Source organism: Crocodylus porosus, unplaced genomic scaffold (genome assembly GCF_001723895.1).
Source record: "Crocodylus porosus isolate Cpor-Errol unplaced genomic scaffold, CroPor_comp1, whole genome shotgun sequence".
NCBI classification, from domain to species: domain Eukaryota; kingdom Metazoa; phylum Chordata; order Crocodylia; family Crocodylidae; genus Crocodylus; species Crocodylus porosus.
The window spans coordinates 23,250,496-23,263,694 of record NW_017728915.1 but is presented as its reverse complement, the minus strand read 5'-3'; the positions used below and the strand labels follow the sequence as shown (position 1 = coordinate 23,263,694).

Here is a 13,199-nt window from a genome sequence, read left to right as displayed (position 1 = left end):
CAAACAAAGCCTGATGGATGATCTTGTACGTTAAAACATTAAGCACCCTGGATACTGACTAGAATTTAAACAAAACAAAACAAAAAACCCCAAACAGTTCACAAAATAAACAGTCAAACCCAACACTGATACTGCCATGCGCGATTCAAATATGGAATGACATCTTAGTGCAGTGGTCATTATCTGCTGTATTAAGCATGGAAATCCTCTGCAATTTTAGTTTTATGTGAAAGTTGTAGACTGCGGTGTATAAATGCAGAAAATTCATGTAAAGAGAGATGTAGATGTCTTGTTTGTCTTGAGACATGCTGTATAAGTAATCTAAAAGCTGGCTAGCATCGTAGCCACAGCTGCAGCTGAATAAATCTTTTAGGCAATGTATTAGGGATTGGAGCAACCACATGTCTCAAAAGAAGCTTTCGTTAGCTTATTCAAGATTAGGTTAATAATCCCATAAAACTACTGGTTTGGAGGAAGGAACTAATGCATGTTCCCTCATACGTGTAAACACAGAAACTACAGAAAATATGTTTGCTAATTCAAGAAAGCCAGATCCAATGGCAGGTTAAACTTAATTAATGCAATCCATGACCATGGGTGGCATGCAAAAGAATCCTTAGTTGGAAAGCAGGTAACATGGGTCTCGATATCAAAGTACTAGAATTGATCTATCCCTTCAGCCGTGTTGCAAAGGTTTTGGAAGAATGACACACACACTCCTGTTCCCATGATTACAAAGGAATGCTTCTCTCTCAGTAAGGAAATCAATCACTTTCTCTGGCCTACTCTGAGATTTCTTGACAACATTTTAGCTTCAATCTCCTTTTCAGACCATGTTTATACAAGGACTGATCCTGAAAGATGCTAAGAATTTCCTGAGAGGTGCCAAATCTGTTTTATATGAACGCTTGTTTCTTAAGGCAGACTGTGCATACCTAGTAGCCAGATCCAAAGTTCCTAAAAGTTAATGTAGGCTACTGTTAACCTGAGTAGGCTTTATATCAGATTCTATGCATTTCAGTGACATTTGAAGAAATTAGGTCTCAGCTGGTAAAGAGGAGGGAGAAAATCTTAACAAAGATAATTTGTTATCTGAAACAGTGTACAGAAAAAAACGCTAAAGTCTTGTCACCTACAGTGAGGATAGAAATGGATATATTGCATCCACCCATTGTACATGGGGAGATGCTATGCTTCCTAAAACTAGCACACAAAAGGAAAGGGAAAACAGCATCCCTAAAATGTATATTAAAGTAGTTTAAGTAGGAAAAATATACATGAGTGGGATATATTACCATATGTTTTTCTTAAATAACTTGACTACCTTTTATCTCAGAATTTTCTAATTTGTTTTTAAAATACATTAGTAAAACAAACAAGGAGAAATGTAACAAAGCTTCAGAACTTTCTGTATTGCTGGCAGCTTCCTATCATGCAGAAGACTCCCTTCATTTTTTAACTTTTAATAATGAACTTCAAATTGAGTTGCTTTGAAGCTAATGATTTCAAGGTAAACCACATGTCTCCCACTGGGTATAACACAAATTATTTCTGCATCAAAGTAGCTCCTGAATCTTTTTTGTTTCTACAAATCCAGATTAAAAGAAAAGCCTGCCCAGTTGTCAGTGATCTATTAAATTAATTAAATCTCACTGCTATGACAAACTGATCATACTAATAGCCCATTTTGTTCATTCCATTATTTATCTTGGTGTTGCATAAACATGTTGTCTCATGTATTTACATATAAAAGCTTGAGTCTTGCTATTGACTGCTTCTGGAATATGGCTGAAGGTAACAAACATCTTGGACTATTTTAATAATTCTGTACATTTACTTTAAAAAACTGCATGAGATGAAGTACAGCAGTATAGAAGATGATGATCATTTCTGCTCTTAAAATGGATCATTACACAAGTTAACAATCTGTATCTTATCTGCAACTTAGCTATAAGTGGTTAAAATTAGAATAGATATATGCTTACATTTTCAGGAAATTACACATGTAAATCATGCCTGATAATCTGAACACATGACTACTACAACAGCACATAAGTTTGTGAATCCAAGTGACCAGCTAAATGTGACTTTATTTCCATAAATGCACATGCAGTTTAGACAGGCAATCATTTTTGTACATGGAATCACTTAATTTTCTTAAAATTCAGACATAAATCTCATAGTTAATTGTGAGTTGGTTAGCAGCTCATGTACCCAGTATTTATTCTTCAAGATACATTTTAGGGCTTGTCCTGGGCATGATGTTAAACTGCATTCTCTGCTGCCTTGTGGACACTTCTTGGTTGAAGAAAGGCTAAGAGACACCCTCACCCTGACAGAAAAAGCACTCAGGCTAAAGCGATGGGTAGTTAGCAGCTCTATTCAGGTTGCTCTCTGGCAGAAGCTACAACCTGTGTCACTGAATGCCTAGATTCAGTCTGGCCTTTGGATTTTGGCTCGGTGGTCTAAAAGGGGGACAACAGATCTATGGCAGCTTCCACTTCTCCCTAACTCTGTCTAGGCATCTGTGCTGAAGGTTTTGGCAAGATGGTGGCAGGGATCTGAGAAAGGCATAAGGGCCCTGAGGCAGTTACCAAGATTTCCAAGCAGTCCTGTTTAGAGATGGCCTGCTTGCCTCGCATGAAGGTGGCCCTAGAACAGGTGGGTGAAACAAGCCTCACTACTTACATCCTGGCTCAACTGATTTTATAAACAGGACTGCTTCCTGGAATATACGGATAGGCATGGCACTGGACATATAATTGACAATGGTCAGATAGTTCTTGAACTCTGTGCCAGTCAAGGCTCATCAGTGACTAACACCTTCTTTGCTGGTAACAGCAGAAGAACTTCGCAGAGACACCTGAAGTCAAGCACTGGCATCAGCTGGACATGGTACTAACAAGACATACATACTTGAAAGATATCCTGCGTACACCATCGTTTCAAAGCACTGACTGTGATACAGACTACTTACTCCCTTCTCTGCTGCAAAGAGAAATTTCAAGCTTAGAAGATCCAACACAGTAAACCTGCCAGACAACCTCATATTGACCTGTGCCAAATCAACGATCTAGTCAAGAAACCGCTTTTCAATGAAAAACTAGCAAAGTTAGCTGGAACGGATGAAACTGCATTAGATGCATGGGAAGTCCTGAAGACAAGTATGTAAAATGTAGAAGTCAAGAGTTTTGGAGAGTACGAAAGGAAACAACAACCGGTTTGTAGACCATTCAGAGGTACTGCTGCCACTCAGAGAGAAAAAGAAGTACCCTAATTGCCTACAAGTCTACTCCTACTACTGATTCACTCAGCTAAGAGAAGCTTGTAAGGCTGTTCAAACAGCTTCCAGCAGGTGTGCTCATGAATTCTGAATGGGTCTCTGCAACAGCAGCCAACAGACAGCTGATGCAAGTGACAGTAGATGGCTGTATGAGGACATTAGAAAGGCCACCGGGCTGACAAAATACAAGACAGCTCCACTGAAAGACCTAGATGGCAATATCATAACTCATATGGGGAAGCAACCGGAGAGGTGGATTGAGCACTATGGAATGATATACTCAAGGGAGCCTGCAGTAGACCAACATGTTCTAGATGAATTTCCTGGGTTTGAAGTTATGACTTTAGATGCCAGATCTAAAGAAACTTGAACAATGCATCAAAAAAATCAAATAACAAAGCTTCAGCATATCCCACTGTATGTAGTTTTCACAGATGTAACAAAAGTCTTTGTCACTGTCAGTCAGGGCTTTATACTGTTCTGAAGAACCTTTGTTGTCAACCTATACTGCTAAACCTTGTGAAAATGTTACACAATGGCATGAAGGCAACTATAATTTATAAAAACCTAAAGTCTGACTCATTCAACATCAACAATGGAGTGAAGCAGGCTGTGTACTGGCTCCCACATTGTTTAACATTTACTTCTCATTCCTGCTTCAATACACATTCTGTGATGTTCAAGAGAGTGTTTATCTCAACAGCAGACATGATGGAGGACTGTTTAGCACTGCAGGGATCAGAGCTAAGACGAAGGTGAAGGAGATCATCATAAGGGACCTATTATTTGCAGACGATGAAGCCCTTGTGGCTCATAGTGTTGATGTTGAATGAGTCAGACTCTTGGTTTTCATACATTACAGTTGCCTTCATGCTATCATGTAAGGATTTCACAAAGTTCAGCAATATAGGTGAACAACCAAGGTTCTTCAGAATTGTATAAAACCCTTGACTGACTGTGCCAAAGGATTTTGTTAAATCTATAAAAGCCATGTGCAGTGGGATATGCTTCTCTCATCAGTTTTCCTGCAGCTATTTTACAGAGAAGATGGTATTTATGGTGGACTTGTCCAAGCAGAAGCCACACTGGCTCTCTGGCTAGATTCTCTCAGCTAATATTTGAAGTCTAGGTAAAAGAATATGGCTTAAGATTTTTCCCAAAATGTTGAGAAGAGATATATTTCTGTGGTTATTACAGTCAGTTCTGTCCCCTTTGCTTTTATGCTCAAGGTTTAGCGTTAGATTTTTTTGATGCATTGTTCAAGTTCCTTTAGTGTAGGTTTGGCATCCAGCAAAGTCATAACTTCAAACTCAGGCAATTCATCTCAAACACGTTCTACTGCAGGCTCCCTTGAGTTGGACGAATATCTCATTACTAAGTTCTCTAACTCATGCAAAATTTACAGGCTAGAAATAAGCTTGAAGAAGACAGTTATCATGTACTACGTCTCTTCAGAAACAGTTCCAGATATCACCCTAGATGGTACTCGTTTGGATGTTGTTGACCAAATTTTTTACCTTGGCTCTACCATTACCAGCCAAGCAGCCAGAAACTCTGGTCTTTTGCAAGACAGAGCCTGAAAAAATAACAAACTGTTAACTAAAGTGAAAATCCAGATTTATGAGACATGCATTTATACATTCTTCTATATGGTTCAGAAACGTGGATGACAGTATGTCAAACGTATCAAAAGACTAAACAGTTTTCATATCAGATACCTACGTAAAATTCCTCAAATAAGATGGCAAGACAGTGTGACAAATGTGGAAGTGTTAAACTGTGCTGGTATGTCATTCGTGGGAATATTGATTAATAAGAAAAGACTCGGGTTCCTTGGTCATGTAAGCAAATGCTGGATCACAGGATCCCAAAGAATATGCTATACTCTGAAGTTCACAAAGGGTCTAGACTAGAGAGGCAGACTGCTGTACAAATTTCGGGATGCTTGCAAAGATGACTTAACAACCTTTGGAATCTCTATGGATGACTGGGAAAGGTGCTCTGGCTGGCAGAGTCAGCTTGCAGATGGAGTAAGGTGCTGCAAGGTGGACTGCACCAAGTTTTGTGATGACGGGTGTCAAAGGAGGAAAAAATCTGTCGCATCTGCTGAATCAGATTCAAAGCATTGCTAATGTATGGGTGTGCCCTACCTGTGGGCAGGACTGTCACTAGCACATGGGACTCAGCAGCCATCAAAGAACTTGTTGGCATATATCCCATGCTCTGTAAAGAACAATGGTGCCAAATGAATTGGCATTTTAGGGCAGTAGTAAAATAAAAATTTGGTATGCAAATCCTGTTTAGAAATAAGGATAAGTTTTTATACCAAATACCTCATCTTCAAACTTCTTTCATATAAAATTACTAATTATTAAAATTAAAAAAGGTAAAATCCTATTGTCAATGAAGAAATTAAGAAAATTCTTACCTTATGGGAAAGGTACAGCAATGTTGCTATTGGTACCAAATATTTAATCACACATATCTAAAAATAAACAACAATTAGTTTTTGCGGCACAACTTAATTTTAATCAAAATGAATGTTTATTTTTCCATCATCGCTTTTCCACTTATCATGTAGTGGGATATGCAAAGGAATCAACATCTGTCTGTGGAGACTGCATTTCATCTCAATTTTGTTTTGAGCCAAGACAGTAACTTCTAAAAAATCACGGTAAACAGAATGAATATAAACCACTACAATTTTAATTTATATTTGGCCATTTAAAATTAGCTCCTGTGAAGTTAAAAAATATTATAATAAACAAACAGTACGTTTTTGTTCAAACTAATAAAATGTAAAGGTTTATTCAAGTTGTTACTTTTCATAGCTGTTTGTATATTGCCACCTAGTGCACTCAAATGGAATTGTTTAAATTATTAAACTCCTGATTAGTTTAACCTTAACTTTTTTAATCATGCTTATAACCGTATGTTCTTTAGAAGTATAAACTCGTGCATTTTAAATGCTTCTTAACTGTGTTAGTTGTACATGTGAGGCAAAAAAACACAATTTGTTTCATGACGGTCCTTATAAATCTGAATCTTCATTGATATAGCTATCGGAAAAATAGTTTTAAATAATGTAATTTTTAAAAGCACAGTTCTAACCCTCTGTGGTGTGTCCAGATGAACAGATTTCAGGATAAATCCCCAAACTTCAGTACTGCACAAACCAAAAGATGCAAATACACACATATGAGATGTCCAAAGATATTTCATTCTGTAAGAGGACAGACAGATTGTTATTGATTATCTGGAACCGTGCGGAACAATATTACTGTACAATGATACAAAGTATTTTGGTTGCAAAACTTCAAGAAAATTAAAAATATATATATATATTTTTCTTTGCTCCCTGAATGGCAGCCAAGCAGAAGTGATGGACTAAAAGATCAACCTTGGCACCTTGTTATGAAAGGCAGAGATGGAAGCTGTTAAGTCTTCCATTCAAATTATGATTGGTTTGTTTTTTTGTGGCATGACTGTTCTGGGAAAGGCCATACTGTTCTGGAATAAATGCAGGGCAATACAGGGAGAGAGATGAAGGACATACTGGGCTGCATGGGGTTATGGCTAATACATTTGTAATGTATATAAAATAATCAGCAGCTGGCAAAGATAATAGTGGAATTAAAAAAGAAATACCTCATTGTGCTTAAAGCCAGGCATCCAAACAGGACTGTGTGAATTAAATTGTAGGCAGCTCCAGGCTTGAGAGCTACTGTGCATTTTTCCATTTTATCAATAGGCTGGACATTAGCTGAGCCACTAAATTAAACAAACAAAAAATGCTGAGCTAAGTGCAGTAATGTTATTTTAAAATAGTACATTTGCATACATTTTTAAAAATTATTTTAACTTATTGATAGCAGAGATACATTACTCTCACTGTCAGATAAAATGATTTTTTTAAACGTTTGCAATTGTTTTAATATCCTACTTGCAAGTAAAATCATGATAATAAAGTCTGATAATAAGGTGGTGTCAGTTTTTACATTTTCATCTCTGATATATGCAGGATCTGGTAACAGATTCAAATGAATTTAAGAAAAAAGTTTGTGTACATATTTATCACATATTATAATACAATTGTGAAAAAATATTTCCATAAACATAGGGAAATTTTTTTATTTTGCTCAGTTGTACATGTGGGGTAAAATCATGGCCCTGTCATAATCGAGTGTGACAGTGCAATAAAGGAGTTGACTACATGTTTTTCAATCTGCACCCAGTAAGATTTATAGATTAGAAAAGGAAAAATCAAAGAATAAGATAGTATAAAATTGTGCTTTAAAATTGGCATTGATGAAGAATTCACAACCTTTGATGAAAAGTCTTCTGCTAGACTGAAGAGCCCATTGTCAAAGTTTTATCCTCTATATAGGTACTAACATATTATGGTTAGGCTAGCTCTCAATCTCTGTCTTGTCTTTTTAGTCATGCTTTAATTAAAATACTAGATTGAGCAACTTGAGTCTCATTATAATAGAATCATAGGAAAGTAGGATGGGCAGTCCAATCTCCTGCTCAAGGCAGGAAAATCCCTGTCTAACCCATTCCAGACAAAAATGTGTTTTACTTGCTCTTAAATTCCAAGGATGGAGAAGACATAACTTCTCTAGACAGGCTGCTCCAATGCTTAACCACCCTCCTAGTGAGAAGGTTCTTCTTAATATTCAACTTAAAACTTTCCTTGCTGAAATTTAAGATTCTTATTCAGTGTCCAGTCTCCTCGTGCCATAGGGCTTCTTTACACATGCTTCACGGTGGAGAGGGAGGAGGTGGGGTGTTAATTGAGCAGCTCAGAGAAACGCTTCAATTAAAGTGCCTGCAGTATCACCCATATTTAGCGTCCTGCACTTCAAAATGGCAGCAAGGGGCACTTTAACTAAAGATTGTTTGACGAGCTTCAGTTAATGCACCCTCACTGCCATTTTAAAACATAGGGACGCTGAATACATGATGCAGAAGCTGCTGAAGCACGTTAATTAGGATGCGTTGGAGCAGACATCTGGTACATGTATAGGTGCCTGTACAGAATAGTTTAACATATTCCTTTTAACTCCTCTTCAGGTACTAAAAGACTCATCAAATTCCCCTGCTGTTGTCTTCTCTAGATTAAATAATCCCAGATCTTCCAACCTTTTCTTACAAATTGTTTTCTAGACCTCTAATAGTTTTTGTTGCTCCCTGCTGGGCTCCTAATTTACCCATGTCAATTGGTGACACGTAGGGGGAGAGATGAGATTGGTTGTGCACCCCCTGGAAATGCTAGCTGTGAAACCAGGATCAGCCACTGGGGAACCCCTCCCCCCCCCAGCGATCAGCCGCTGGGGGAGTCCCCCCCAGTCAGTGATCTGGTGCCCCCCCAGACTTGGGAGGCCATGCCCATGTCTTTTTTGAAGTACAGGGCCCAAAACTGACCGCAGTATTCCAGGTAAAGCCTCACCAGTGCTGAATGAAACTTATCAGATTTGTAATTGCAGAGAAAGATGTCTGACTGGATTCATTTTCCGAGTGCCCAAGCCGATGGGCATTAATTATATTTTTCTCCTTCAAATCTTTATTTAATAAACTCTTGCATGAGCCCTGACATTCTTTTGCCCAGAATCAACATCCAATTGCCAGGCTTATAATTATCTGATTGTCCACTTTGACCTTTTAAAATATTGGTATACATTTAGCTTTCTTCCAGAAATTCTATATTGGCTCAGGTATATATTAAAATAGATTTGGAAATGTTCTTATTCTGCTAGAATGGCAGAAAGGGTTCACTGCCATAGGAGAACTACTGAAACACTGTCCAAAAACATTATCCCACCCACATATGGTACATGGAGACCTGTCACAAAACAGGCTAAGTTGCCTGGGGACTTATTCATGCTGGTGAATAAGGGTGTGTGGAGCGGGCAGTATTTGATTCAGATTTGGCCCAGTTCAAGGGACAGTGATTCAATTAGCTGATTTGGATCACTGTCTCGATTCGATTTGGCTAAATCTAAATCTGAAGTTTTGATTCTGATTCAGAGAATCAGCTATTCGGCCATAGGCACAGCTTTATATATTTTTTCTACATACCTCAAGGTACCAGGTGTGGCTCATGAACGCTGAGACGGTGCGGCGGATGGAGTGTCTCACCAGAGTGTGGCGGACCCACCGTGTGCGGCACCTGCTTCTAAGCGTATGGAGGGACCCCGGGTACCTCCCCAGACTCAGGAGGCATCAGTTGCCAAGCCAGGGTGTGGGGGAAGTCCCCCACACGCTTTGTGGTGGACCGGAAGTCCACTACTGGGTTTGCCACCAAGTGTGCAGGGGAGCCCCCGCGCTCCCGTGGGATGCTCCGTCTGCCCCATCATCTCAGCGTTCACGAGCCATGCCTGGTACCTTCAGCTATATAGAAAAAACATGAAGCTGTTCTATGGCCAAACTGTCAAATCTCTCTGAATTGATTCAGGGGCTTCCGATTCAATTTGGAGAGATTAATGGGTCTCCTGATTTGATTTGGAGATTCAGCCACCGAATCGGGCCAAATCTCCTCCGAATCAAGTCAGCGACTGAAGCTTGTACAGCACTACTGGTGGACTCCTAAATTGTCAACAATTGGTAATTTTGGGGCTGCTTTACACTGGAGAACTAAAATTAAAAGAAACTAACACGAATTAAATACTTTTGACATGAGTGCAAAATAGTTTATGGGCTTATGAAAGAATACTTGTAGGTTTAGTCTTCCTATATGCTTTATATTCTGCACTTCATAAATATTTATTACAACAGAATTACTTGGTCTAGTTGTACAACACACTTCCTTGCTGTCTGTCCAGGAACTGTGGTAAAAACTGTGCTGCTGCAGTCAGCTATGCCGGCTCATTAACCTACTGAAAAAATTCAGGAGAAACTGGAAATCTTGAAATATACTGTACCTGAGATTTTGAAAAGCAACAACAGCAGCTGTTATCATAATAGGGAAGAGGACAAATATGTAGACATAAAAAAGAAATGTATCTGAGAGTCTTGAGAAAGTATTTAATGGCAGCAAACCAAAAGCTTCTTCACAGAGGTATAGGTTAGCATCAAAATCTCTAGAGAAAGAAGAGTAACAACCATCAGATTATAGATTTTAAATTGGTGGCTGCCTAGAAGACTCAGACTCTTTTTTTTTCACTCCAGTATAAAACAATATTTTTTCTTCTAATAACAACAACATTGGCAAATAGGAGGTAGAACTCATGATATGCTGCTAAGATTTCAAATAAATGTTAATCTGTCTGCCAAATTTTGACAATGAGCTGATACAATGAAGGAAAATTTGTCTTGGTGCGCTGTGACCAGTGGGGTCCCACAAGGCTCTGTCCTAGGGCCTATACTGTTTAACATCTTCATCAATGATGTGGGCATTGGTGTCAGAAGCAGACTGGCCAAGTTTGCCGACGACACCAAACTTTGGGGTAAAGCATCCACACCTGAGGATAGGAGGGTGATCCAGGCAGATCTGGACAGACTCATGAAATGGGCAGACGAGAACTCGATGGTTGCTGGACTCGATGATCATCTTCCGAGGTTCCTTCCAGCCCTAATCTCTATGAAAAAAATCTATGAAAAAAACACCTAAAAATGCAAGGTCTTCTACCTTGGGAGGACAAACTTGCACCATGCTTATAGGCTTGGTAGTGCTACGCTGGTTAGCACTACAGATGAAGGGGACTTGGGGGTCACGGTTGACCACAAGGTGAACATGAGCCTTCAGTGTGATGTTGCGGCTAGTAAAGCGAGCAAAACGCTGGCTGGCATCCATAGACGCTTCTCAAGCAGATCCCGGGACGTCATTCTCCCGCTGTACTCAGCCTTGGTGAGGCCGCAGCTGGAGAACTGCGTCCAGTTTTGGACTCCACAATTCAAAAAGGATGTGGAGAAGTTTAGGAGAGTGCAGAGGAGAGCCATGTGCATGATCAGAGGTCAGGAAAAAAGACCTTATGATGAGAGGCTGAGAGCAATGGGGCTATTAAGCATGGAAAAGCGCAGGCTCAGGGGTGATCTGGTGGCCACCTATAAGTTTATCAGGGGTGCTCATCAGGATCTGGGGGAACGTCTGTTCACCAGAGCCCCCCAAGGGATGACAGGATTGAACAGTCACAAGCTCCACTGTGACCGATTCAGGCTAGACATAAGAAATAACTTCTTCACTGCCCGAGCCCCCAATGTTTGGAATAGACTGCCACCGTGGGCGGTTCAAGCACCCACTTTGAACGCCTTCAAGACACATTTGGATGCTAATCTTGCTGGAATCCTATGATCCCTGCTGACTTCCTGCCCCTGGGGCAGGGGCTGGACTCGGTGATCCTCTGGGGTCCCTTCCAGCCCAAATGTCTATGAAATCTACGAAACTTTTAACAAAACATACCTCGTTGATCCAAATCCAAATTTTGCTTTCAAGAATTTAAATATATGTTCATCTGACTCAAGATTAAGAATTTTCTATGGAGAAGAAAAATAGTTAAAAGTTCTACTAGTAATTGTAATGCAATATCTTTCCATACACAAAAAACAACATTCCTTAAAAAAAAAATCTTAAAGAATTGTAAGTTGTATCACGATTTTAATTAGTTCTGGTTTAAAGTGTAATTTTACTAGACAAGGTACTGTTCAATAAAGACGGCATGGTGCAATATGTATCTTTGAATATTTCTTTGTCAGTTTACAAGTAAAAAAACCCTTTTATCTGAGAGCAGATCCATCAAACAGCCTGTGATCTGAGTGTCAACCCAATTCTTTTTTTAATTCATCATCGTTATTAATAAACTATACATACACATATATACATAGCATTACTAATAAACTAGACATCTTCAGCTATACATATGTAATCTCAATGATTTTCAATAATATCCTTCTATGTTCTGTGGAATATGCTGGGCAAATTGAAATAATCTGTTTTTAACTGTGAGAATTAATAACCCATTTCAATTTAGGGGCTTCTGTTACTGTTACAGTGAGGGGCCTGATCCTTTTTCTTTTTTTGTGGAAACTGACTGTATTTCTTGTGGCCAGGCAGCAAGCTGTCAAAAGGCTGCAATGTTACAAATTGCTACATTACAAACTAAATTACATGCAGATGTGGTTTAGTTTGCAATGTAACACTCATTTAAATCATACAAAAACCCTGCACGTGTACACCTTGATGCAATTAAACCAAAAACTGGGCATATTTTGTCAGGTGCACAAGTGTCATTGCCTTTAAACCCAGTCTCCGCTAAATTCTGATCTACCGTACATGAGGTCAGTTGGTAATATGTAAGGAGGAACATAATCCAGGTTATGTTCTTCAAGTTCTGCTGGCTCTACAGTATTAGGAAAAGCAGAAAAACTATTCCAATATTTCAATCCAATAAAAAAAAACACTTGTAAGAATTCAGACCATTACGACAACATCACCTGAACACTACTGTAATAAAGTAATACATATAGCATAAGTATGCTATTTTGTTATACATTACATTAATACAAAACATTAAATTAAAATAAATCATTTATTTACCTTAATAAAGTTATTTACAAGAAGTGTCAAACATAATACCAAGAGTACATGGAGGAAAAGCTTCCCAAGCCTATTTAACAAGCCTCCAGTTTTTAGGTTTCTCTAGAAATTAAAAAAAAAAATTAGTACTTCATTACTTAAAACAAAAGGATTTGCATATATTTGAAAAAAGGGTAAAGCAGACTCCTTGGAATGTATTTGTTTGTTAAATGTAATGCTATAACTGCATTAACCTAATGCAAGCAATTAAAGTTCAGCTTTATGTCCAGAACAGTGTAAATTTCTTTATAGCAGGGCCGTCCAACTTCTAAGTTCGGTGGGGACCACACCAGCAGAGGCCGCATACCATGCAGGCTATGGTAGGCAAGGCATGGACCACCT

At 38.8% G+C, this 13,199-nt stretch overlaps 1 protein-coding gene across 3 annotated transcripts in view; it reads right to left on the bottom strand.

Annotated features, from left to right (window-relative positions):
* The window catches only part of DPY19L3 (dpy-19 like 3 (C. elegans)), a 65,193-nt gene that overhangs the window by 19,386 nt on the left and 32,608 nt on the right, over positions 1-13,199 (bottom strand). For all 3 annotated transcript variants that reach the window (XM_019535822.1, XM_019535821.1, XM_019535820.1), the window contains exons 10-15: positions 12,819-12,920; positions 11,685-11,758; positions 10,207-10,365; positions 6,932-7,054; positions 6,395-6,506; positions 5,712-5,768 (exon numbers count right to left, since the gene is read on the bottom strand). In XM_019535822.1, the coding sequence (XP_019391367.1) occupies positions 5,712-5,768; positions 6,395-6,506; positions 6,932-7,054; positions 10,207-10,365; positions 11,685-11,758; positions 12,819-12,920 (627 nt within the window). The remainder of the gene's footprint in view (positions 1-5,711; positions 5,769-6,394; positions 6,507-6,931; positions 7,055-10,206; positions 10,366-11,684; positions 11,759-12,818; positions 12,921-13,199) is intronic.